The sequence below is a fragment of the Lepisosteus platostomus genome, chromosome 3, assembly GCF_059453375.1.
Source record: "Lepisosteus platostomus isolate fLepPlt1 chromosome 3, fLepPlt1.hap1, whole genome shotgun sequence".
Taxonomy (NCBI): domain Eukaryota; kingdom Metazoa; phylum Chordata; class Actinopteri; order Semionotiformes; family Lepisosteidae; genus Lepisosteus; species Lepisosteus platostomus.
In genome coordinates, this window is record NC_142613.1 from 17682456 (window position 1) to 17708692 (window position 26237).

Consider the following 26237-nt stretch of genomic DNA (forward strand, 5'->3'; position numbering starts at 1 on the left):
AATTTCTCACGCGCCCCTGCGTTGGCATTGACTATGCTGGTACCTGGACCCGCCTCCTTAGGCAGCCCTACACAAACGTGAAAAGCCCGGTTTGCCATTTCCTCAAAGCAAAGAGGACTCGGAGGCGGAGCGAGATCTCCGTAGTCCAATCATCCCTTAAAATGTCCAGGCGACTGTTCTACGATTGGTGAATTGTACTGTCAATCAGCGCTCAGCCCTGAGTAATAAAACAGTGTAGGATGTGATGAAGTTAGAGAGTAAATGGCGTTTCTCTGTGTATTATCAGTCGCCATTATCAGACTTTGTAGGCGTCGTTATTAGGTCAAAGTAGATCAAAAATAGTGGTTATGGGAACAAGTTTTTTCGTTCATTGTTCGTGGGTAGAAAGGTTTTTAAAATCCGAACGTGTTCAAATTGATAGCTCTAGTTAACTGACGAATGTATGAAATAACTACCATCTGATGGAGCACATAGGATTGAAATAATTGTTACCTTTTTGTAATAAAAGTCATAATCAGTAAATCCGGGAACATTAATACTCTCAGGGTTATTAAAGAAGACGAGAGGTGAACATTTGCCCAATCGAGACGAAAATCTTCATTGACGGAATTACCGGCGGCTGTTTCTTCCTTTTCCTTGCTTGTCATCGCAGCTGACTTGACAGCAGTATCTCATCTACTGAGTGGAGCGGATCTTTCCACGGAAAGCAAAAGGTGACTGATTTATTTAAGTTTTAAAAACTGATCAGTATATTTTAATTGTCTATTAGAAAATGGTTGAAACCTGCGAAACAGCAGCGTCCCAATGTCTGTCATGATGCGGCTGAGCAGAAGTTTAATGTAGGTAAATATCGCAGCTCTTTTTGCGCAATTGATCAGAGAAGTTGGCGATCTAAGAAGAACAAAAACTGGTCTTTCATTGTTTAGCATAGGAATGGCAATTTAGTCACGTATATCAAAATTGTAAAACGTGTTTTACGTGTTAAAAACAGACTTGTTGGTCAACTGCCGTCTGGCCGAGTGACCGTTGCATTTGATTGAGTCGCCGCTCTGATTTAGTTTGCTGGTCTGGCTGTTTTGTGATCAAATTGGTAAACGCATTCGTGACCGAGAAAAAAGAGGCATGCGCTTCATAAAAGAAAGGTTTATCGAAGGGATTCTGCTTCTTCAAAGGAATGTGGAAAATGTGATGATTATTACACAGCTTTTGATTATGCTTCGCAGCTGAAGCTATCGGTGACCGTCAGGATCAACTTTATAGTTTTGCGTACTGCAGTAGTATAGAGGTTGGAGTCATTCTTTGGGGGTGAGATTTATATCACATTGTAATTTTTAGAGTTTTCGTTTGCTGAAACGTTTTTAAATAATTTTCCATTTCTGTATCGCTTAACCACAAATTGCGCATTTTGGCCATAGACTGGCCTTCCAGTAGCAGCCGCCTATGTGGAAGTAGCACATGGCGCAGATGAGTAGCTGAATTCACCGCAGCCCTGGGTTTTTGGAAACAATACAGCTGTCTGCCGGGGAATACCACTGACAAGAGGGTTTCTTTATCCTGAGTGGTCAGAAAACTTTATCACCTGAAGGACAATTCCGTGGGAGTTCCTGAAGATTCCGCGGGCTGCTGTTACACTTATAAGTATTGGGATAACATATAGGCACATACTGTACAGTCTCTTGACTGTTCTAAATTATTTCATTTTTCAGGAACGCCTGGAGTACGTGCTTAGTGGGAGATATTGATTATCCAAATCCATCATTAAGGAATTAAAGCATAAATCTAGATTTTATTATAACGTTTTGCATTATGCAGTGGCAGACATGCATCATTAAGCAATTAAAGCACAAATCCAATTTTAATTATTACCTTTGCATGATACAGTGACAGCCACCATTGATTTCATGTTCACTGAATCTTATCAATGACAACTGGAGTACTTTTATTTTAAAGGTGAGGATTAATAGCCAGAGTGGCTCCCCTTTTTATACATCTGACAACACTTAACATTTCCAGCTTCTTTTTGTTAACACCTGAGGGAAATAACAGGAAAAAGTATTTTTTTGTGTATGTGTGTGTATTGCTTGTACAGTCTTCTACTGTAGCAAATGTATTCTGGCACTTTCCCTATAGCTTTGTTACTGTGGCAACACAGCAGTGCCAGGCACCTAGGTGGTCTCAGTGCACTGGGGGCTTCTGGAGACGTGTAGCCAGGTACTGACTCTAAGAGCAATGATGAACAGTCAGAAATTTGGATTAGACTTGACAAGGCACTTCAGCAAACAACCCAAAGTGGTCCTGTGGAATGGAATTAGTCTTCTGCCCTGAACCAGAACAGGATTCTTGATTTCTTTAACTCCCAGTGCCAGCGAATGCTGTCCCCACACATATTGAAAATTCAAATAGGCTAGTTGTAGCACATCATGATGTTAATTTATATTAAAGAGGAGAGGTGAATAGTCTCCTAGAATGCTTGTTGTTCTCCTACTGAGTTAAAAAAAATATTAGGTGCTTTAATTCTAATAATTAACCATTTCTGTGACATGTCTGTGTGTAACCAATGCAATTTCTCTTTTCATTTACCTGACTTTACTAAATTGGAAGTATGGCTATAGGCAAGCAGGTATGAGGAGCATATTTATAGGATGTCTGATTTGTGAAATATATCTAAAGATAAAGTGTCAGAGCATTATGTCTTATGGGGCTAGAGGTGATTCGGGTTACTGTAGTGTTAAATGTGACAGCATGTGACCCACTGTATGGATAGGTTACTGGTACATTGTAAGGTTAATCCATGTTATGGTGGTCCTTGTCAACATCTGGGTATACTAGATCAGTGTCTACAGCAGGGATTTGATCCCGTAACCTGTCAGTTATACAGAATTCAGAGGCTCACCCTTGGCAGGTGAAATATACACCACAATAAAAAACCTATGTATTTTATGGAACTTACTAGTGGAGGTAAAAGAAACTCTGATGGACATTTTGATGTTTCTTAAACTTTTCAGTGATCACCGCAGTTAACCCATTCAACCTATTTATCATCTGTGGACTGAACATCAGTTTCATCAGGTACTAAACAGCTTGTTTGGATCACTCATGATTTCTTCTTCAGTGTGAGAAACATGCAACAGCAGTCCAAGATCCAGCTTATTACTGTCTTGCTAACCAATTTTTTTATCTTTAGTTTTACAAATATCTGAAATGCCTGTGACAAATTCCCACGTGAAAGTAACTGAGTGCAGTGATCCAAGGCAACTTATTATCAGTTAGCCTTCAGTTTGTAGTCCCACAGATGTATAAGTCAAAATAGCGCACATTTTCCAGGAGATTGAGCCGCATAACCTAGTTGCTAACACAGCTGAAGGGGAGGAGTTGTAAAGAAACGAACGCAATGTCTGACCAGTTCCAGATCATTATATCAGTATTTCAGCAATGGCATGCTTTTGAGAAGTTTTGAGGTGAACAATGTGACATGTAATCTCAGAAAACACATTGGCAAGACAAAACATATCAAGATTGAGATGCATGATAAAGGAAACGGAAGCCCAAACTAGAAGTAGTTTGTGTGTTCAACTTGCAGACAGCGCAGATCGTATCATCATTGCTTATGTAATGTTTTAACGTCTGTTACTAATAGCTGAGGAAATTTTTTTGTCACACTTAAAGCAATTTTTTAGTTTTTTTCATCTGCCTGTTTGAGAACATTAAATTTGGTGATACCTCCATTTTAAAACAAACCTAAGAGCTATCAATTGTTTCCATCAAGTCTGAGTTTTTTGTTTTTTACTAAAAGGTGACCTCAGGCCCCACTCTGGTATGTGGGGCCTTATAGTACCTGCAGCTGAAGAGCAGTGCGGTTGCTGTGTTTTGCAGTGCGGAGCTGTCCGTGTCGAGACGCGAGGTGCCCGGATCAGCAGCTGTGAGGAGGGATGTCTGAGGGAGATGGGAAGTCGGCTCCAGCCTCTGGCCTGGAGGGGAAGCCAGAGTCCATGTCAGCTGCTCCGGGAGTCTCCTCCATGTCTCCTCCGGTGTCGGCGGTTGCCCAGGGCCCCCCAGCTACGGAGGACGAAGAGGAGGAGAGCGAGGATGAGTCTGAGATCCTAGAGGAAAGCCCGTGTGGGCGATGGCAGAAAAGAAGGGAAGAGGTACTGTAAGAAATAGTTTGTGATTTTTGTTTTCTGAAAGTGAAAAGTTTTACTTCAGTGAAGATTTGGAGGATCAGCGAGTGATAGCCGTTTTTTTTCCCTCTTGTAGAATGCAAAAACATATTTTTGGTTTCATCAGGTGGGTCACAGAGTCAACAGATTTGTATCCTGAGCTCCAATTTTCTTAATTAGTGCAACTGTTACAATAAAAATGAACATACTGTATCACACACTTTTCTCAGGGCCTCAGAGTGTTTTACACTGTAGCTTGAATCTAGTGCGTCTTGTAAATCAGTTTCCTCAAGAATGAACTTGTTCACTTGTATTTGCAAATCTGCGTGTCATTGATACTTTGACATCAGTAATAGTTCTGCTTACATTTTAGCAGTATCATTAATAAATCGAGATAAAGGTCTAACCGTTCTGTGATCATTTCCCATGATCAGCGGCACACATCTGAAGCTTTTCTGTGAATTGAGATAGAAGAAATAATGTAACCAAGAACGCCATTTGAGTCAATTAGACTTTTAATTCAAGTGCCACTCTTATGTGTCTCCTGTTGTATATATTGTGATTAGTAAAAAGGAAAAGAACAATTTTAGTTTCTTAAATTGAAGAAAATAACAGAACGACTGCTACTCTTGTAGACTGAAGTTTGCAATAGGATTTCTGCCGCAGGATCTCCGTTAATTGGCTTATCAGCCACAGTTGCATAGTTTGTATTTGTCCAGCTAACATATAGGCACCATAGAAGTAAGTGTAACTTCTTATTATTACTAGAATTGTAATGCTGTGGCTGCTGAGTTTTACATATGCCTTAATGAAGGGTGAATAATTTGTGATTGTCTCATCTTCTTATACTCATCAGTGAAAAGTAAATATAAAATGTGTTGTTTGTTAATGCCTGGTGTTTATGAAAGTATTACTGTGTGAGATAACTTCATTTAGACTACTGCCTTTATTAAAAATACATAGATGAATCAAGAAAACATTAAACTAATGCTCACAAATAGAAAGATCAAATATTTTAATCAAACATCAGTTGCAGCCACTCTCCCTATGTCTTGTGCCAGGTTTCAGCCTGTTTTTGCTGTTCTCTGTGTACATTTTAAATGTCCCGATTAGCATTTGAAGTATTTTTTTTCTTCCCTCACGGAACCGTCTTGTCTGCTCAGGTGAACCAGCGCAACGTGCCAGGAATTGATAGTGCCTACTTGGCAATGGACACCGAGGAAGGGGTGGAGGTCGTGTGGAATGAGGTGATGTTCTCCGAGAGGAAGAACTTCAAACTGCAAGAGGTAGGACATGATTTAACACCCCTGTCCAGATTGTCAGTGATTATTCATGAGCTCATGCAGGTTCAGCCTGATAACCATGTCTATTCAAATTTTGAAATAAACACTGGGCCGGATTTCAAATCATGTGGTGACGCTTTTGATCAGCTAGTATGTGTGTATTGTACATAACGTGAGTGAGACACAATTCAAACCTGCGACATTTTACAATTCCAATGACCCATCAGTTTTGCAATGCAAACAACTTATTCCTATGCTTCGGCAGACATAATCAGGTGAGTTTATCATCTTTAGCTTCTTCTGAGTTTGCACTCCTATGTTCAAGGGTTTATATTACCTGATATGTTTTCTCATTAGAACTGCAGCTTTCATCATTCATTTATGTCTTGCTGAATCTCTGTCATGTAGATACTGGGAGTAGATTTAAAATTGAATTGGTTTCTCTTATGTTAAGTAAATTAAGTTGTTTGGACCAATGTTAAATAGTATTTTATAATGTACTGTGTTGTTTCTACTCACTACATATTTGTGAATGGCTTATATGTCAGAAGTAAAGGTATAATAGACGTTAGTGTTAAACAAGAAGAGCAGGTACAGTAAAAAATATATTGCACATTTGAAATAATTTACTGTATCCACTGCTACTACTGGTAACAGTATCTTTAATAAAGTAAAAAAAAATCAGAAACAGGAGTAGGCCAATCAACTCGTTTATCTTGTTGCTAGTAGCTAGCTGTTTGATCTAAAGATTTCATCCACCCATTCAGTAAAACAATCTCTCTTGAACTACATGGTTGGGTGGCTTGTTTCAGACTGAATATTAATTGCTTTTCCGCTAATTGCTTGCGCATTGTGTTTCATTTTTTATTCTTAAGAAGTCTGAAGTCTTGACTGTCAGTGTCTTGTGGATTTTGAATACTTGAAAACGGTCCTCTGGTAGTTTTCTCTTTTGTAGACTAAGCAGGTTCAGTTCTTTTAAAAAGTCGAAGTAGGATGTTCCTTTGCATTCTGGAATGTATCCGGTTGTGTATATCTGGACTGATTTTTATAATTATACACAATTTTCTAAGCGAGGTATTGATACCTTTACTGAACACATTCTCATTTACATCTGTGACTTGGGGAGTACTCTGTCATATACTGTAGCAGAATAATTACTGGAGCAGTTTAAATGACATACCTTGCTCAAGGGTACGGAGGCAGTGTGTCTTGCCAATGTTTTGGCCCTGCAGTCTGTAGCCCACGGCTCTAATCACAGCTCCACTGTGCTGCCCTAAAATTATTTGTCTCAGATATTCCTTCTAAAATCTTACCTGCAACCTACAAAATAGAATTGTGGGACTGCATCTCTGGTTTTAAGTTCTCACATTTTAAAAACATTATACTCAACCAAATTTGGAGAAATGAATGTTCATCTGTTAAAATGAGAAGTAGAAATGTGCTTGCACATAGTACTTCTTGTGATGTGGCATATTGTGTACATCACAGCAAAATACAACAGCTTTTATCTGCTTCTTGTCAGGGTGAGATCCAGCTATTTTAATATCAAAGCAAATGTCTTCAGATCAGGTTTCACAAATGTCTCCTGAAGCACTCAACACATTCTCAGCTGTTAGTTCTTTTTATATAAATATAAAATATATTTCTTTATCTTAAACTTCCAAATCAGGTGTGGTTAATGTAGTATACCATACCTACAGTCATTAGAATCCTGATATATTCAGGTATAACCACGTGGTCTCTCATTATCTCTGTGGGCTAGTGGTATTATCTTTTTGCTATGCATTCATCCATTATCTAATTTATTGTGTTTTTTTTTGGCTGTGATAAATGTTTAAGCAGCAACTAGTGCTGTTATGTACTGTACACTAAAAAATGACTTTTAACATAAAACAAAATTGCAATAACTGATTATTCAGTTTTATTCAGATTATTCAGTAAAGTTGACATTTTTTCTAATTCATTTTTTTTCAGGAGAAGGTCAAAGCAGTTTTTGATAACCTAATCCAGCTGGAGCACCTGAACATTGTGAAATTCCACAAATACTGGGCAGATGTGAAAGAAAACCGGGCTAGAGTAAGTAGAGCTAAAACACCTTTAGTGTTCAGTTTTATGTGCATATATAAAGTGACCCTTGCAAGTATTCCTCAGTACAACTGAGCATGTTTTCTGAGTTTCTATTTGATATTGAGGACTAAATCTTTAGACGTTTTAAACTTATGCACCATTTTATGGTAAGTGATACTGTGTACTTTACTTGGAAGTATAAGTACGTTTAAACCTGTTGCTGTAGAGCTTTCTACATTGTTTACTTGTTTTTAAAGCATAGCAATGAAGCATGTCATGCAAACCGAAAAAAATAAGATGCTCCAGATGATGACGAATAACAAATATTACATATTAACTCATGGAAGTCAATGTAATACATCAACTGATGATACCTTTCTACTCTTCCACTTTCAATATACTAATAAAGTGTGAACAGTATATCCCAAATCATGTTCAATCACAGGTCATGAATATGATTTTTATAGGCTATTCTTGTGCCTGGGAGATACAAAAATTAAACGTTAAGGCTATATCTAAATTCCACAGAAAAAAAATATTAAGATGTTGAGAAGGCTCTCTCCAATGGTACAGTACTGCATCAGGGTTCAGTCCAGAAAAATAATGAGTTGGCGATAAATTAAATTTAAAGTTCAGTACAGCATTTGGGATTTTGAGTGCGGTCTAAGGTTCATCCAAACAAACATATAGATTGTAGAAGACTAATGATCTGTGCACACTGAAGATTTTTCAGGCCTTTTTGTTCTCTTGTCTCATATGTGAAGACTGAATTCTGTGGAAAAAGCAACCTGCCTATGAAACAATAAGCACTAACTGGATTATGACCACAGCATATTCACTTTTTTTCTTTCCAGGTTATATTCATTACAGAATACATGTCTTCAGGAAGTTTGAAGCAGTTTTTGAAGAAGACAAAGAAGAACCACAAGACTATGAATGAGAAGGTATGTTGTGATAATTTATCCCTTGTACGTTTATTCTATATATAGACTTATTTTAGAATATGTGGTAAAATGATTCAAATGGGTGTATTATTGTTGTGTTATTAAAGCAGTAATAAAAACAGGATTTTTAACCTTAATTAAGTAGTCTTGAAGTAGTTAAATGTTCATTGCAAAAGCCAGTTTGTGCTACATCTTTGCGCTAGTTTCAAACAAATTAATTGGACAATTAAAACCCTTTATTGCAATGTGAAAAACCTTTTTTATGTGTTGCTGTAGTGACCTGTATACCAAATTTCAGTTTGCTTTCACGGGCAGCCAGCCCACTAATACCTTTTCTGAATTTTGTGTTACTAAATTCACATGCTTTCTATATGAATTTACAATCAAATGTAAAATAATCTAATTCTCTAATTTTTAAAATGGGTGTTTATATTGGTGTTTCTCTCAAATTGACATTAGTGATATTTTAGTGATGCTAGTCTAAATATAGGCCCTTTGCAGAATGATACATCTTTTGAATACTTTTTTATAAATATCACTAAAAAAATGTCAATGACAGCTAAAGCATAAATCAGACCAGTTTGAGTTGTTAAACATAGGTTAACCGGTTTATGTTGGTATATTATATATTATGATGCTACTGCATTTTGAGTTTGGTTTTGTAGACATAATTATTACCGAAACACTATTTCTATTTATTTATTTGATATATTTGTTCTTCCCAGGCCTGGAAGAGGTGGTGCACTCAGATCTTGTCAGCGCTCAGGTGAGTTGTCTAGCTCTGATATGGTATTCCAGCTTCCTGTATGTAAGTGCAGTTTGCCTTGTCTTTATGCGTTAGCATATCTGAAAGTGGGTAGTTTGGAGCAAAGGGAACATGGACTCTCAGTGAATTTTTTTGGCCTTCAGTTTTTCCCTTTTTCATGTGAAATGAAAATAAACTTGACAAAATAACCTTCTTAAGTAACAAGAAAAAAAGTATGAAAACTGCAAGGAGTCTGGCAGAATGTGTTTAAATAAGCATATTCGAATTTCATTACACTTTCACGAAAGCTGCAATAAAGTTACATAACATGGCCCACTCTGTATAACAATATTAGAAGGCTGTCTCAGATTCTGTGGGTTAAAAATGTACGCCAAGAGGGAACGCCCATATCTGGTGCTCCAGGGCTTTGCTCCACCTTGTCAGAGTAGACAAGTTGATATAATCTTCTAAAAGGTTTCTTAAATCATACCAGTTTAAGCCACAATTCTGTTCATTTGTGACATAGACTAGACGTTCTAGCCAGATATTTCAAATGCAAACGTTGATTGTTAATTAATGCGCTGTTTTGTGTAGCAAAGATAGTTTCTACAATATGTTCTTTAGCATTGGTCTAATGTCCCAGAACTCTCATTTTTTATTTATTTTTTTATTTCCAGTTACCTTCATTCATGTGATCCTCCAATCATTCATGGCAACCTAACCTGTGACACCATCTTTATTCAGCATAACGGACTTATCAAAATTGGTTCAGGTATGTGAGGCTTTAGCATGTAGGCAGTAATTGTATTGATGTGGATGGGAAAGAAGACTTAAAGCCCTTTAATAACACTAGGTGTAGGGTTTCAGGGATAGGAACGGCTGGGAGCCAGTTTACATCTTTGTGAAGTGACCTACGTGAAGAAATGGTTTCAAATTCACAGATGATGAAACTGCAATAGGTCAACCAGACTGACCATGCTTCAGCAAAACAGTTTTTCATTCAATAAAATATTTTAGATGGCAAAATCCATTACCAGCCTGACCTGAACTGCAATTTTTCTTTTCCTCCATACAGTGGCACCTGATACTATCAATAACCATGTCAAAACCTGTCGAGAGGAGCAGAAGAATTTGCACTTTTTTGCTCCTGAGTATGGAGGTGAGTTCTTTCAAATTGGAACTGTCTTAATATTCAGTGAACTTACTCTGTAAATTCCACAGCGGTTAAGAGCTAACAACACCTCCTTTTTAAATCCTAGAGGTTTAAGTGACTAATTGTTATTTTCCGGCATTGCAGGCATCTAAATTAAGTTTTGCATTACGTTCCGTTTGTCAAGTCATCTGTTTCCAGAAGTATGATCGAGAAGTATGTTATGTTGCATGACCCTTATACATCTGTATCGAAAGTAAATACGTTTTTTCTTTATATTTTGTATCCTGAGATATTATGCCAGATAACTATTCAGGTATGGGAGAGAGTGCACCAAATATTAGTTGAAGAATATGGTGTTAAGATATTAGCAGATACAGTAAAAATAAATACAATATGGTTAATAATATTCCGTGTGCAATCATCTTGTAAAGAACATGTATAAACTATGCCAGCAAAATTTCTAGTCATGTTCTAATGTAAGGGTTTTCTTTTTAAACACACAATAAGCATTGGAAGTTATTTTTCTACAAGAGTGTAGCACATCTTGCATAAGAATGCTGTAGAATTTACACTAAATACTAAATATCCATGATTTCTGAGTAGATTTTTCTTTTATTCAAATGAAAATCAGAAATGTCAAATTTAGAAATATATATCATACTTTCAGTTGTAATTGGTTTGCCGTTTCATCATAGTTTATCTTGTTGCAGCTGTTGCAGATGTCACAACTGCAGTTGATATCTATTCCTTTGGAATGTGCGCCTTAGAGGTAAGTGAATTATTTTAGCAACAATGTGTTATTAAAATCCCATATTCAGCAAATAGGTCACCCAATACGCACTAGCCAAACAGTGTGGAGAAGTGCCTCACCCACTGGAACAGAGTGTATTTTACCTTACTGTTTGTTCCTTAAGATTACTCATGTCCTTAGTGGTTTAGCAGCTAATGGCCGGCTGGAAGTTAAAGGTGTTGCTTGTGAGTGTAGTGTACATTTTCCTTAAAAGTTTATTTTTACCAATTTAGTCCATGTGGGCTTGGTTTCGTTACATTTTCTGTGATTTTTAGGTCATTGCAAAAGGCACATTGTTTTAGACCCATGGAGTATTTAATTTATCATATATAGCTCAATACTTGAGCATTATTATTTTTCAGTCTCGATTGGACATAATTTCTTAGTTTTAAACCTTGATGACCCCAGATTGGTTTCTTTTTCAGATGGCTGTGCTTGAAATCCAGAGCAATGGAGAGTCTTCCTATGTATCACAGGAAGCTATAAATAATGCCATTCAATCCCTGGAAGATCCTTTGCAAAGAGTAAGTGTATGAACTCAGAACTCTACAATCTACAATCATATGGAGTCAGATACAGTTTTGATACTGTCTCCTTACTATTTACTATTGAAGTTGACCAATATCACATCAAACAGAAAGAATTGTGTGCTATAAAACCCTTTTTTAATACAGAAAAGTGACAAAGAGAATGTATTTGAACAATGTGAATTAAATATTTGTAGGACTGAGTTTCAGTTTGACTCTCTCTGGTGTAAAATTAATATTTAATTTAGTAGCTATCACTCTTTTGATATAAAGACCTCATTAACTACCATTCTGTAGCAGAAACGCCAGCCTTTACAGAAAGGCAGTAAGTAGAAGATAAACCACTGATGTGTTCGGTTTTTTATAAAACGCACAGAGTGGAGGAGTTTATAGGGCGTTTGGGGTTCTTCTGGAAAAAATGAACCCATTCATACCCTGCCTATCCCTCATGGCTGAGGATGATCTTTCCATGAACCTGAAGGAGACTGATAAGACCAACACGAGATCTACAAATTCTTCGGAAAGGGTTGTCTCAGGAAATATGTTGTATAAAGTGCAGTCCGGTCATTGTGCGTTCTCATTTCCTTGTTCAGTGCCCTTTGGGTCTAAAAATGCTAGGCCCCTTTCTAGATATTCTTCCGAAATGAAATTCTATCAAGGACCAAGACTTGATATCGATCATTTAGTTCTTCACGTTTGTGTTATCTATATCTTTTTATACCTATTTCTACCTATACCTATTTCTGCACTTTCCATCACGGGATCAATAAAGTATCTGTCTTTGAAACACTTTTTCTGTTTTCCTCCAAGGCAATTGCCTTGTTCTGATGGCCAATGATCATACAGTAGCTTGTCCTCAAGTAATACTGCTAATACTTTTTTCACTGCCTTTGAGTTGCATAACTCAAGAAGGTGCTAATGTTTTTCCATTTAAGCTACTATGACATTTATTTTGGTATTTTCTGAACTCTGGAGAAAGGTACATTGACATCTGGATGTCCTGTTTTACAGGAATTTATTCAGAAGTGTTTGGAAGCAGATCCTTTTAAACGTCCGACAGCGAGGGAGCTCCTCTTCCACCAGGCCCTGTTTGAAGTGCCCCAGCTGAAACTACTGGCTGCCCACTGCATCGTCAGTCATCAGCGTGAGTATTTCAGCAGTCTGGCTGTCCTTAGCATAAGCCACCAATTGCAGGTTATGGACAACAGGCATCCACTTTTTCTTTCTGAACTGGTGTCATATATACTACTTCTACAAAGGAGGTATGTTTAGTATTCTGTAAGTTAAACCATAGTAAGTGAATTAATGCATTTCAGTTACAGTGGACTTTACATTCTGAAACCTTATAACCTGAAGCCATGAAGTCATTTTCATGTGATGGGATGGTCTGACTCAGCTTCACCTTCATGATCCAGTGCCACTCCTGCCAGATAGTCCCACCCCTCTTACTTGAGCTTCATTAGATATGGATATACATTCTCTAGATGGAGTCAGTAATGACTTTAACATGGTTAGCCTGGGATACGTCATTCTGGCTAATCAGTCTGATCAGTCTGTAACTAGCAAGCAAAGGGCATGACTCTGATAAGACTGACAAATCTAAAGATTAGTTCTGACAAATTATAGGGATGAAGTGCACATATGAGTCATGAGAAACTCTGCAGGGGCTGAGTGAAATTCTTGAAAGAATAGCATGAGCCCAGGCTGATTATATATGAACACATGTCGTCATTGTAATCTACATTCACTGTGAAGCATTACTGTAACCATAGAGTTTTATTGAAATATTACATTAATATTTGTTTCATGTCAGAAGGACTTCATGATTTTCTCATATACATTTTCCAAATTAACTTGCTTTTGTATTTGAAATAGTTTTTTTTTCCCAGCACTTGAGAAAAGAAAGTACTTTTAAATAGTACACTTGGACAGCAGACGGCAAAAGAAAAAGATCAACTGAAATAATTGGAAAATTACAGTTAAACAATTGGAGTTATGTAGCAGTTTTCATCCTGAAGCATTCCAAAATATTTAAGATAGTGTATAGGAAGAGGCCCAACGTCCTCTTCTTTGAAGGCACAGTGTGCGCAACAGCTCAGGTCAAGAGGAGAGGTTAGAAATTGCATCACGTCGAATTAAGGTACAACTTTGGGTTGGACAAATGTAGGCACCTAATGGAATTTAGCCAGAATGGGGAATAACATCCCTAATCCTGCAAGCAGTGCCATGGAACTTTCATGATCAAGTAATCAGGATCAGGAATAGTGTCCAACTGTCAACTGCCAACAGAACAGTGTCCCCAGTGACCATACTAAGGCACTGATTTTTAACATATTCATACAAAAGGAAGAGTGTCCCAACCACCACTACACCAATACATGCCCAGGATTGCTTTACTTATGAGGTCTAACGCATTAAGTGTCGAAGGTGTTAATGCCAGGTGATAAATTGTACATTTTTATCAAGAAAATCACCAAACTTTATTTTGGATCTTGTCATCTCAACTTTAGTCTTCATCAGATATACTGTAGTGCAAATAAGTGTCAGACTCATCTGTTCCTGAAGAAAACAGGTTTGAACACAGGCAGACGTGCAGAAACCCACCTCCGCGGTTCCAACTGAGAAACAGAAGCAAAACAAAGCCTTAATAATGTTGAGTCTTTCAGCCAGGTAATCGGTCAAAAAGACAGTGTGTGAATTTTATTGTACTGTGTTGAATATGCTAGCAAAAAAGGCTGTTTCCAACCTCCGTTTGTTGCTCTTTTCTTGTTCCTCTAGATATGATTCCTGAAAATGCATTAGAAGAAATAACCAAAAACATGGACCCTAACCTGGTAATAGCAGAGCGAAAGGAAGGGGTGCAGCTGAAGTGAGTATCCTGCGTGTTTTGATCTTCAGCCAGTGTGATCAGTGATATCGGAACCATCAATGACTGAACATGGGGTGATTCCTTTCTAGGCTTAGCAAAGTACTAGTTTAAACCTTATATGCACCTGAATTACTGGTGTTTTATATTTGTGTTATTTTGAAAGCAGCATGTCATGTCCTGTTTTGAGTGAATCCCAAACGTATTGCTGAAGATCTTGCTTTGATTATGAAATAGCAGTGTATTCCTAGTAAGGGTCATGGTAACCTGGACCTTGGATACAATTCTAGTCTATATACAATCATATTGGACTATTTGTTATCATTAAAAATAGTAATTACTTGTATTTTTAAGTATGTTGTTTATATTCTGGAAGGTGTGAAAATGTAAGAGCTATATATTGTACACTGTAAATTTATCTACTTTGTTTTATCTAAATTGTTCATTTTAATTAGTAATCTTTTTAACTTGCCTTTAGGCTTTCCCAATTTCCTGCTCTTGAGCTGGACAAGTTTTTAGAAGATGTCAGGTAAGACTTAAGTACTTACAAAAGATTTTTAACAGCATTATAAAGAAACTGAACTTCCATAGAATATTTTCTCCTGCTTTTCACAATAATGATAGCGTGTATACATGTGCATGAGTGTACAATTAAAGGGAAAATGACACTTTATACAAAATAAAACCCAGAAAGACCTAAAAGCTTTAACTTCCAGACTAATCAAACCGGGTGTTGTACTATGGGTGGTTCATTGAAATCTTTTTCTCTATTTCTCAATATATAATTTCTTAAAAATAATCTTTCATTTCATGAGCCGTGACTAGTATTATAATGCATCAGTACACTGCAGCTTAATGGGAACCGCAACCCATTGAGTGTCGTTGTCATGACTTATACTTCCAGCGACAGCAATCTATTTGATTTTAACAGCAGGGCTCCATCAAAATTGATTAGAGGAAACTCCAAAGGTTTCTCTGTCTGGCTGCATAATCTCCATCTAAACTGTAATTTCAGCTGTCTTTTTAAATGGTAGCTAATAAAATTACTAGAACCCATTCTTTGATGTTTGCCAACTGTGTTTTAGTTCTTTGCTAAGTTCTAATCATTAAGCTCTTCACCTAAAATTGAAAGGAAAAATGGCCATAAACCATTGTTATTTTGTTCTTTAATTAAAACTTGTATGTGCGATTAAAATTTTAAATAGTTACTGCAGTGTGATATTGTTTTCCCTGCCTCTCTGCCATGCCACAGGAATGGTATCTATCCCCTCACGGCTTTTGGAATGCCATGCCCCCAGCAGCCCCAGCAGGAAGCTGTGAAGTCCCCAATCATTCCTCCCTCAGTCAAAACCCCCACACCTGAGCCTGCTGAGCTGGAAATGAGGAAGGTAAAAAACGCTAGAGGAATTGAAGGAAATGGCTGGAATTACAGTGCCCATAGAAAGTCTACACCCCCGTTAGACTTTTTCACATTTTATTGTTACAGCATGGAACCATGATGTATTTAACTGAAGACACAAACACAAAGAACGCTATAATGTCAAAGTGAAAAAAAAATTCAGACATTTTACTAAATTAATTAAAAATAAAAACCAGAAAATAATTGAATGCATAAGTATTCCCCAAACTCCCAGAGTTAATACTTGGTAGGACCACCTTTCGCGGCAATTACAGCTGTAAGTCTCTATCAGTGCTGCACATTTTGGCACTGGAATTTTTGCCCATTCTTGGTCAAGGTCCTCATTAATATTGTGTTTGTATAAGCTGTGGTAATTTTTCAAGGTTGGCAGGTCTGAAAGCTTCTTTTAAACCTTGAGGAAATTCACGGTTTTTGTCCAGTTCTAGAAAACTACGCGAAGGAATTCAAAGCTCACACTGCTTTTTGACAATGCCATGGGCGAGCCCACCCAGATTACCTCCTGGATTTCTTGAATATGGGTTTTTTTTCCAATTAAACCTGGAATATATTTAAAACTTCCTAGCCTGAATAACTCTATTAATCAGTCAGCACAAAAATATAACCGAAGTCTTTAACTTGTCAAAAATGGATGTCTCTTTTCACATTATTTCACCGTGTCTTCAGTTGGCACACTGCTTGGAATTTAGCTGCATGACATTTAAACAACAATTGAATTTGGGGGCTTTCTACAAAAATTAAGTCAGAGACACCAGCACAAGTTGAACCAGAAGGTTCTGAAATACATAATATTAGAAATGTAAATTTCAGGCAAATAGAATTCTACTGCTCCTTCTTTTGTGTGTTTAGTTGGGATAGAGAAGTACGAAAAGTATTTGCTTCTTCTTTCTTGCATAATATAAAAATGTATCTCATTTTAAAAACTAAATGTTTATGTTTGCTGGGAGAATGCAGAAACACTTGGTGACAACCGGAAGTGAGGTAACTTTCCTTTTTACATAGGCGATATATCAATTTAAATTATAATCTTCCTCTTTCAGATTCTCCAGATGCAATGCAATATTGAGCCAGTAGACGAAGGAACAAAACACCATGTAAGGTTCTTTTCACTCTATTGTGGTTTTTAAAATGTAGAATTTCCCACATGCAGTGTGTTTAAGCAACACGGGTCAAATTTTGTCCTTCAGTGACAGCTTAATCTATAGGCCTTCTTAGTTATAGAAGCACGAATTCAAGGTTGCAAAATATATTAAACTCTATTAAACACCATGAATAAAAAGAATGTCTTGTGGTTTTGGCACTGGTAATCAAAAAAGGGGATTTATCAGAGTTTGTATTTTGCCTAAAGAAAGGGTAATATAACTTTTTTTTTAACTTGGTGAGGGGAGAATTTCAAGAAACTTGTACTGTAGGTTGATTTTAGTTTCGTTTCTAAATTATTTCTGTGCAGAATACTGAATGGAAAATTACTGGCAAATATTATTCTGATTTACAGTTTCTTAAATTTTAAGCACCATTTTAATGTTTTAGCTAGTGTAATTATTTTTTAAAAAAACAATGTGCAGCTGCTGATTTCCCCTTTTCCAATAATTTGTAACTTTCCTGTTTTTCTTCCCTTACAGCTGACATTATTATTGAAACTGGAAGATAAATTAAATAGGCATTTAAGCTGTGATTTGCTGCCCAGTAAGTATTTGTTTATTTTTTTCAGTTTTAGAAATGTATGTCAATAATTGTCCAAAGTTCTAATACTAAGAAATAAATGAAAGAAATGTACATTTGTGTTATAATTATAATTGCTATTTCTTTGGTATTCCATTTTTTTTCAAAAAAGTTACTTTCAAGTTTGACAAAAACATGTTTACTAACTAACAAGAGCTCACTTGTATTTTAAGCCGGTTGTTTATTTTTCCTACAATGAGGGAATCGTTTCGAAAGTAATATACTTGCAAATCCATAAGCTTCCTAATCCTATTGGGTCATTTGTGTTTGTGGAGTTGCTGAAAACATAGCAGTTTTACCACTAGATGTTTTTAATAATCTATTAATAGTTCTTAGACCCATGTTATAGACCAAATATTTGCCCTTGCTTTTTTTTTAAAGGTTGCTATTTTGTGCATTAGTCAAACCTTAATGTATTCAGGAGTGGTTCAGCTGGTGAAGGCCTTGGACATAGTTCTATGTCCAACTTAAAACATAGTTTTAATAGTTTTAGTTTTAACTCTGTACTCCAAACTTATTGTTTGAGCATTTGCGGTATTATCAGTGAGAGCTTCTTTGGTCCTCTGTCATATGGCTTAGTTTTGTGTCCGTAACTTACTGGGTGTAAAAATGCAGAAACATCAAGGCATGTTTCAATGAGTGTATGTACAGTACATCAGCTGCTAAATTTATTCATATGCTTCATGGACTAACTCAGAGTTAATTTAGTTTAGGAAATGCATGTGTATCTAATTTTCTTTAATACTTATAATAATAATAAAAATAAATAAATAAACAAACTTTATTTATATAGCGCCTTTAAAGGTGGCTTCTCAAAGCGCTTTGCAGAATGACTACAATAAAAAGAATACAGTGTAGTAGGAGCAGAGGGGTAAAGATTGGAACCAGTAAAGTAAAGGCTCTTCTAAAGAAGAAGGTTTTGAGTCTGGATTTGAACGATTTTAGAGATGGTGACTCTCTGATATCCTTGGGGAGAGAGTTCCAGAACTTGGGGCATAACAGGAGAAGGCCCTGTTACCAATACAATGTAGATGGGCTTGGGGGATAGTTAGGAGACCAGAATTAGAAGAGCGAAGGTTGCGAGGTGGGGAGTAGGGCGATATTAGTTCAGAAAGGTACTGAGGTGCCAAACAATGCAGTCTTATAGATGAGCATGAGGATTTTAATGTCCACACGGAATTTGACAGAAAGCCAAAGCAAGCACTCCAGGATTCAAGGACTCCAGCTGGGAATGATTCTGGCTGCCGAATTTTGGACATACTGGAGTTTGTTCAATGTAGATTTAGATACCCCCAAGAGTAGAGTATTACAGTAGTCAAGTCAGGAGAAAACAAATGTGTTGATCAGCATTTCAGCCACAGTTACTGATAACATAGGGCGTAGTCTAGTGATATTTCTGAGGTGAAAAAAAAGATGTTTTGACAATATTCTGCACATGCGAGTCGAATGTTAAGCCAGAATCGAATATCACCCCAGGGTTTTTCAATTTAGACTAAAGCTCAACTATGGAACCATCTACAGATAGGGTTACAGGATTGGCTTTACAAAGTTGATTGGGGTGCCAGTAAGCATGACTTCAGTCTTGTCACAGTTAAGATTAATGAAATTTTGAGTCATCCAAGTTTTTATGTCAGAGATCCATTAGATAGAATAGAGACAGCCACATCAGTGTCAGGTTTGGTATGGATGTATATTTGAATATATTTATGAGTTAAACTGTGGGTGGCATGGTGTTGCAGTGGTTAACATCGCTGCCTCACAGTGCTGGGGTCCTGGGTTAAATCCTAGACCTGGGTTGCTATCTGGGTGTTCTCCCCATGTTCGAATGGGTTTCCTCCAGGTGCCCCAATTCCCTCCCACAGTCCAAAAACATACTTGTAGGTTAATTGGCTTCTGGAAACATTGGCCCTGGTGTGAGTATGTCCATGTCTCTGTGTACATCTGCCCTTTAATGGACCTGCGGGCCATCCAGGGTGAACCCTGCCTTGCGCCCATTGCTTGCTGGGATAGCCTCTGGCTTCCCTGCCACCCTGAATTGGAAGAAGCAGTTAGAAAATTGTGTGGATTCATTAAAATTATGATAAAGACTGGAGTAGGAGTATTGGAGTGTTGAATGTATTTGTAGAATAACTATAAATATTAACTTCAGTACATGTATTTCTTAACTTAGTTTAGCTTTATTCAGACCCTGTAAATCTGTTGAAAATAAAATCTTTACTTCATTCCCTAATGCTTTTTGTCATCTGGTAGTTTCACATAAAGTTCATAAGTTTATAGATGCTTTGGTACAGTCAGTTTTATCAAGAATCTAGGAACTTATTGTCATGCTTTTAAACTTAAGTGTCAGTTTAATACAAATAACTGCAGAAGAGTGGTACTTTTATTATCCAAAGAGAATAAATACATAAACAATACTTTCTATTCACATGCACAGGTAGTCTACGTATTCACTTTATGTAATAAGATAACATTTTAAATGTTTTAAACAGCTGAAACTGTTTCACTTGTTGAAAGTATTTTGCCTGCATCATTAAACATTAAATGTTTGCATTAGCTGATCCATGTAGGTCACCATAAGATATCAGTCAAGAAAATCTTTATTAGTGCACACCCATCAGTGATGACACACAGTTCAGTGAGCTCACTGTCTGAATGCATTAACTATGCAAACAAAACTTTATGTAATGTTAAACACAATTTGTCATTGTACTCTGTGATCTACACTGTAGTTCCAGCTCCTAAATTAAAAAATAATAGATCAATAGAGCAGCTAAGGAACTGGTTGTATTGAAGTACAACAGTTGAGCAGTTTGGAAGAGCTGCAAACTGAGTATACATTTTTTAATAGTATTCTTTTAGAATGTGGTGTAGGGGTTTTCTGAAGACTTTGTACCTGTTACAGACTTTATTCTGTTGACAACCACAGCACTAATTGTGCTTTCTACAGGCACATTTTCCCATTGTGCACAGATCAAGAAACTTTTAAAGATTTTGTACAATTTACACATGATTATAAAATGAACTAGACCTACTGTTCTGGTGTAGGAGTTTCAGTTAAAGATTTTGTTCCCTCTCATGACAGGTACTTATTTCATTTACTGGCTTCGCAGTGTAATTTGAATAAGAAATTTTTTCCATCACCTTAGGTGTCACATTCAAATTTATACCCATAGCTTGAAGTTAAAAGTAGGTTTTGTCAGGAATATTCAGACAATATCTGAATATCTGCTAATTGTGCACAATATCCAGTTTCTTTAGGCCCCGGTGACCAAACACTGAGATGTTCCACAACAAAACATTACAAAGCACTTAAGACAGTTTGGTATCTAGAAGATCTTATAGATAATGAGAATAATTGAAAGAGCCGGATATATACGTACATTTCATGTTTCCTTTAAGTTTAAATGTTTTGCTTTTATTTAGTTGGTTTTATAAACCTTTTTGTTTTTTACTTTTATTTCACCGTCTTTTGGATGAAACGTTAAACCGAGGTCCTGACTCTCAGTGGTCATTAAAGATCCCCGGGCATTTCTCAATAAGAGTAGATAGTTGTCCCGGTTTCTGGGCCAAATTTCCCCCCTTGGCCTTTATCGTGGCCTCCAAATTGTCCCCATGTGTGATTGGCTTGCACTTGCCCTGTGATGGACTGGCACCCTGTCCAGCGTGTACCCTGTCTTGCGCTCATTGCTTGCTGAGTAGGCTCCGGCTTCCTGCGACACTGTATGGTATAAAAGCAGTTTGGCAAATGACATGACATTTATTTCAGTTGTGTTGTTCGACTTGTGTGATTGTGTTTCTAAATCTCTTTCCCAGGTGAGAATGTTCAGGAGCTGGCTGTGGAGCTGGTTCAACTAGGATTCATTTGTGAGGTAAGACCGGCTTTTACTGTCATACTCTTTTAGTTTCAGAATTAAGACTTGGAATTTCTTTCAGTTGCTTGTTTTACTTTTTGTGGGAGGAACGTCAATGTTGTTAAGATTTAGTTGTAAGCAGGTGGCCATATGCAACAGATGGGATTGCACCCAGGTTTTTGTAGTCCTCCTGTAAACAATGGACATATACTCCACCTATCGTAAATAGCAGATGTGGAGTTAACCAAAAATCAGCCAGCAGGTATGGGGTATCCACCGGTCCCCATTGGCAGGGGTTATCAAGATGAGAACTCCAAATGAGGATTGTACCACATGGGCCCCTAAGCATTGTCCACAAGTGACAAACTTCCGGAGGTGCTGCCAAGTTTCAAATGGCATTCAATGAAAAAGCTACAAATCTTTGAGCACTGGTTTTGTAAAACGAGTAAGTGGCTTTCATTTAGAGGCTCATGACCATTAAGATGGAGATCGAGCTTGTTAAATTGGAAGAGCTCTTATCTTTTGCGGCATATTTAGGGAGAAAATTGCTCCTTTGTGCAAAATCCCATCTTTTGTTTGACATATCTGGAAGATTGCTTGAGGAATGATATCGGCAAAAGATTTATTCTTTGATGAGCATGCAGGCAGAGACTGGGAAACGTTGGCTACACAACAAAGTAAATCCTAGGACATCCATTCTGGGATTCCCTGATAAGTATCCAAGAATAAAGTGAAGCAGTGAGGGATATAATCTAGAAGGAGTCCTATTCTTATTCAATGTTTTGATTAATTTATTTGGGATGTTCTTGTGTATGTAATGTTGATAAATTACCACTGTTGCTAAGTGAGAAAAACTTCTGATAACTTGAGTCTAAGTTAAAAATAATTTAATACTATGCTACAAGGCACCTGGTCTATACCAAGTCATAACAGTATCTTATACCAATAGAAATTTGTGGGTTTTTGCATCAGTGTCCCGCTGTGGCAATATGACAGATGTTCTATTTATTTCAATGACAATATTTAATGGAAAACCAATACTACCAAATATAGTCTGGTGTAAAATTTGACTGTTAATGATTGTACTTAATTTCTGTCTCAGTTAATTGCTGCAGTCAATTTGAACACGTATAATCGGCACATATTAGTCATAGTCAATATGTATTACTTTTCTGTCATAGTTTTCTTATTTACAATTTTAATAAACAAATGTTACTTCTTAGGAAAAACATCTTCTGTAAATTTGTCTCAACCATTAATCTAGTAAAATGATGAGGAAATTGTTAATTATTTATGAATTGTCTTGGAAATTTCCTGCCTACCCAAGACATTAGAACAGACATTGGAATGCGTGCAGCTATGTATGTTCATAAAACATTCATGAGCTTCGAGGTCAGGAATTTGCCAGGTTAATGCCAAGAATATGATCTGTTTGTTGAGTAGTTTGATGGAACTTAAAAGAAATATAAAAAAAACCTCTGCGCTCAAGTTGAAATTTCATCTGATTTGTGCTTTGCATGAAGCTATGTCATGCCACGTGAATGTGGCTGGTTAAATTCTGAGATGAGTTTCATATGGCACTGAGATAGGCCTTTCCAGGGGAGAGTGTCCAGCCTTTCTCCTTGGGTGGCTGTGACATCGTTTCGCTTCTTAATGTGACTGACTGTTATCTCCCCCACACCCGCTCCAGGCAGATCAGATTCGACTTGCTTCTGTTCTTGAAGAGGCCTTTTCCAAGTTCTACAGTCGCAACGGCTCTCTCAATCCTGTCACCGTTTCATCGTAGCAACCCCGTCAGCGAGACTCCGTGGATAAGAAATCCTCCTGTGTCCCTGCTTCCTAACACAGGACTTTCAATCATCAAAATAAGGATCACGAGAAAGCAGACATGACATGGAAGGAGGTTTACACTCCAAGCGATTTGTCGGGAGCAAAGGTCATTGCTCGTTTTTCAGTGTAGCACCTGCTTGTATGTTTTTTAAAACAATTGTCAGTATTACCACCTGTATTGAGTCTTTTTATTTTACCCGTATTACAGCATTATGCTGTACATAAGGCGCTTCTACATGAGCACATTCTTTTGCTCTTTTTTTATTTCTGCCAACTGTGCATGATCTTTGCGCTGCATTATTTTTTTTTCCTTAAGAAAGGTATCAGGAGTGTGATTTGGTTTTGAGGTCTTTATTTTTCCTCATCTGGGGTTTATTCTTAATTCCTTCACTGACAAGTCTTGCCTACATTGAGATATTTTTTTTCCTTGAGTGTCATCCTGTAATAAAGAATTCATTATATTTAAGCAGAAAACAAATCTGCGGTGTTTGCAAACAATAATCACATATCCCAGTGAGTCTGAGCTGACACTGGTGTTAAATTAGACAAGGCGTAGTTGGCCATGCCAGACTCAGTTTGTCTGTTACAAACACACTCCTCTTCAGGTGCAGGTGGTGTGATTTAAAACTGGTTCTTTTATGAATGTATGCTAATATAGTGTTCCTAAACTCGGGTCTTCTAGGGCCAAAGGTTCTTTTGTGTTTTACTTCAACCTGAAACAGTTCAACTAATTATTCTCTGAATTGGGAAATCCACTAAATTGCAGTTTATTAAAGGTGAAGGTACAGAACAGTTCTATTTATGTTTGACAGTTTGTATTACTTACTTGAGCCAGATTCATTGTTTCCCAGGGATAAAGCAGGTGAATTAAAGTGATCCAGCGGGACCCTCAATGGCTAGAGCTGATGAACAATGCTCAAATTAATGAACAAGAACAAGGCTCTTCATCTGCAGCCCATCCGATCATCTCCACGGCAGAATTTTGCTCCAGCCAGCTCCTTAAGTACATAACTAATAGGTAGATAATGGATCATTGTAACATTTGTGCTGCCTTGAAGTGGGTTGGAAAAGCCTTATGTTCAGTGGCTCCAATAAGGAACATCAGCCATTTTCTTTATTGAACATTAAACATTTTCACAGTAGGATAGATGGTGGCGCATGTCTTTCAAAGCAGGTATAGAAAGTCAAAAGGGCAGTAATGGTATAGGCCTATTTCCATATATCCTGCCATTTTTGGCTGAAGTTTATTGGGATCCTCTATACAGATACTTATCTAACTGACAGAAAAAAACTGGTAATTCGGAGATCATTATTGTTTACTTGCTAAAAATTGTATTGTGACAGGACCGACTTGCTGCTAATTCATATCCTAGTTATTGTTTGTTCCAACTCTGAACCCACCAAAAATCATTTTCAGTAGAGAAACTGGCTGCCTAACAAATAAGGGGGTGTGGTTGGCAGATTTGTAAAGCCTTCTCAGGAGCTTGTTGTTTCCATGTTGTATGGTTTATTGGGCATACCTTGTAAGAACTTTTGCCATACAGATCGGAGTCTTTTATTTTACAAATTAAATATGAAATGTGTAACAGCTTCTAACTTTTCTTATTTCTTTTTTTGTGTGCTTTTATTCCCCCAATCTCAGAATGTTGAACCGAATAGCATGGATTTCTGTATTTGAACAAAATCTGTTCTAAAAAACTTAACAGCACTTGAATACAATAAACTTTGTGATAATGTCAAATTGACAAAAGATGAATACTGTCACAAAACAAGTGTGTCCATATTGCAACAGTACAGTGAGCGTGAATCCTTTGAGGTTTTATCTGCAACTTATACAGCATTACGTAGGTTTGCTTGTCTTTTGAGGACATTTTACTAGTATAAATGCTAGGTAATTAGGTAAGCAGAGCATCATGCAGTGTTCCCCTGACAAGATTAGTTCCATCAGGTACTATGTGTTTTAATATGTGCCAGTTATATACAGTAGATCAGTGTTAATGAGTTAATGAATCATTTTCAATAGCTTTATTTATTGCTTTTGTTCACCACGTTATATCGTTACTTTTGGCCCCAGATGTTTGACTGTACTCCATAATTCCCAATGAGTTTTCAGTATTCTGCAACATTTGATGGCGTAGGAACTAAAAAGATGTATGGTCTAAACACTTTTATAAGTGTGAATAATGAATCAAATCAGAAAGTGGCCAATAAAAGTGTGAGGATATACTAATCAATACAATTGCTGTGTACAAAAGTACAAGAAATTGATGTCTTTGAAGTACCTTGCATTTGAAACAGTAATTCTTGGTATTTAGAATTCATGCTGATGCCCTGTGCTAAATAGAAGATGGTCTCAACAGACTGTCCTGAAATACCAATCTATGTGAGAAAGAAAGTTAATCTGGTAAGTACACTGACCTCGTGGGGACGCAATTCAACCCAGAACAGAATAGTAAGACCTAAGATCCTGGTGTGTTTAGATGTTTCTTGTCATGAAGCTCAAGAGATGCCTAGGTGCATTCTCTGAATTTTCTATTTTCTTTGAAAACGAATAATGACTCCCGGCAATCATCTTTTGTTCAGGTGCACAACTTGAAAAACAGTTTACGACAAAAAACTTTTCAAGTCATTTTTGAATTTTAAATAAAACTCTTAAGACTAGTGGCTGTAAGGTTGCCAGTTTAAATCCCACAGCCGGCAGAGGAATCTTACTCTGTTGGGCCCCTGAGCAAGGCCCTTAACCCCGATTGCTCCAGGGGCGCCATAAAAAATGACTGACCCTGCGCTCTGACCCCAACCTTCTCTCCCTGTCTGTGTGTCTCATGGAGATGTATGTGAAAAGACAAATGCCTAATACAGGAAATTGTATTTAATAATTATAATTG

The 26237-nt window shown here is 37.1% G+C and overlaps 1 protein-coding gene across 1 annotated transcript; it reads left to right on the top strand.

Annotated features, from left to right (window-relative positions):
* The first annotated feature begins 213 nt into the window (after positions 1 to 213).
* nrbp1 (nuclear receptor binding protein 1) lies at positions 214 to 24948 on the top strand. Its single transcript, XM_088624764.1, has 18 exons — positions 214 to 713; positions 3874 to 4145; positions 5321 to 5443; positions 7415 to 7516; positions 8362 to 8451; positions 9177 to 9217; positions 9874 to 9968; positions 10272 to 10355; positions 11060 to 11118; positions 11565 to 11663; positions 12678 to 12810; positions 14445 to 14535; positions 15011 to 15061; positions 15785 to 15920; positions 16990 to 17043; positions 17572 to 17635; positions 21485 to 21540; positions 23213 to 24948. The coding sequence occupies exons 2-18, from the start codon at positions 3930 to 3932 to the stop codon at positions 23306 to 23308; spliced, it is 1590 nt and encodes a 529-aa protein (XP_088480890.1). The 5' UTR covers positions 214 to 713; positions 3874 to 3929; the 3' UTR covers positions 23309 to 24948.
* The last annotated feature ends 1289 nt before the right edge of the window (positions 24949 to 26237 follow it).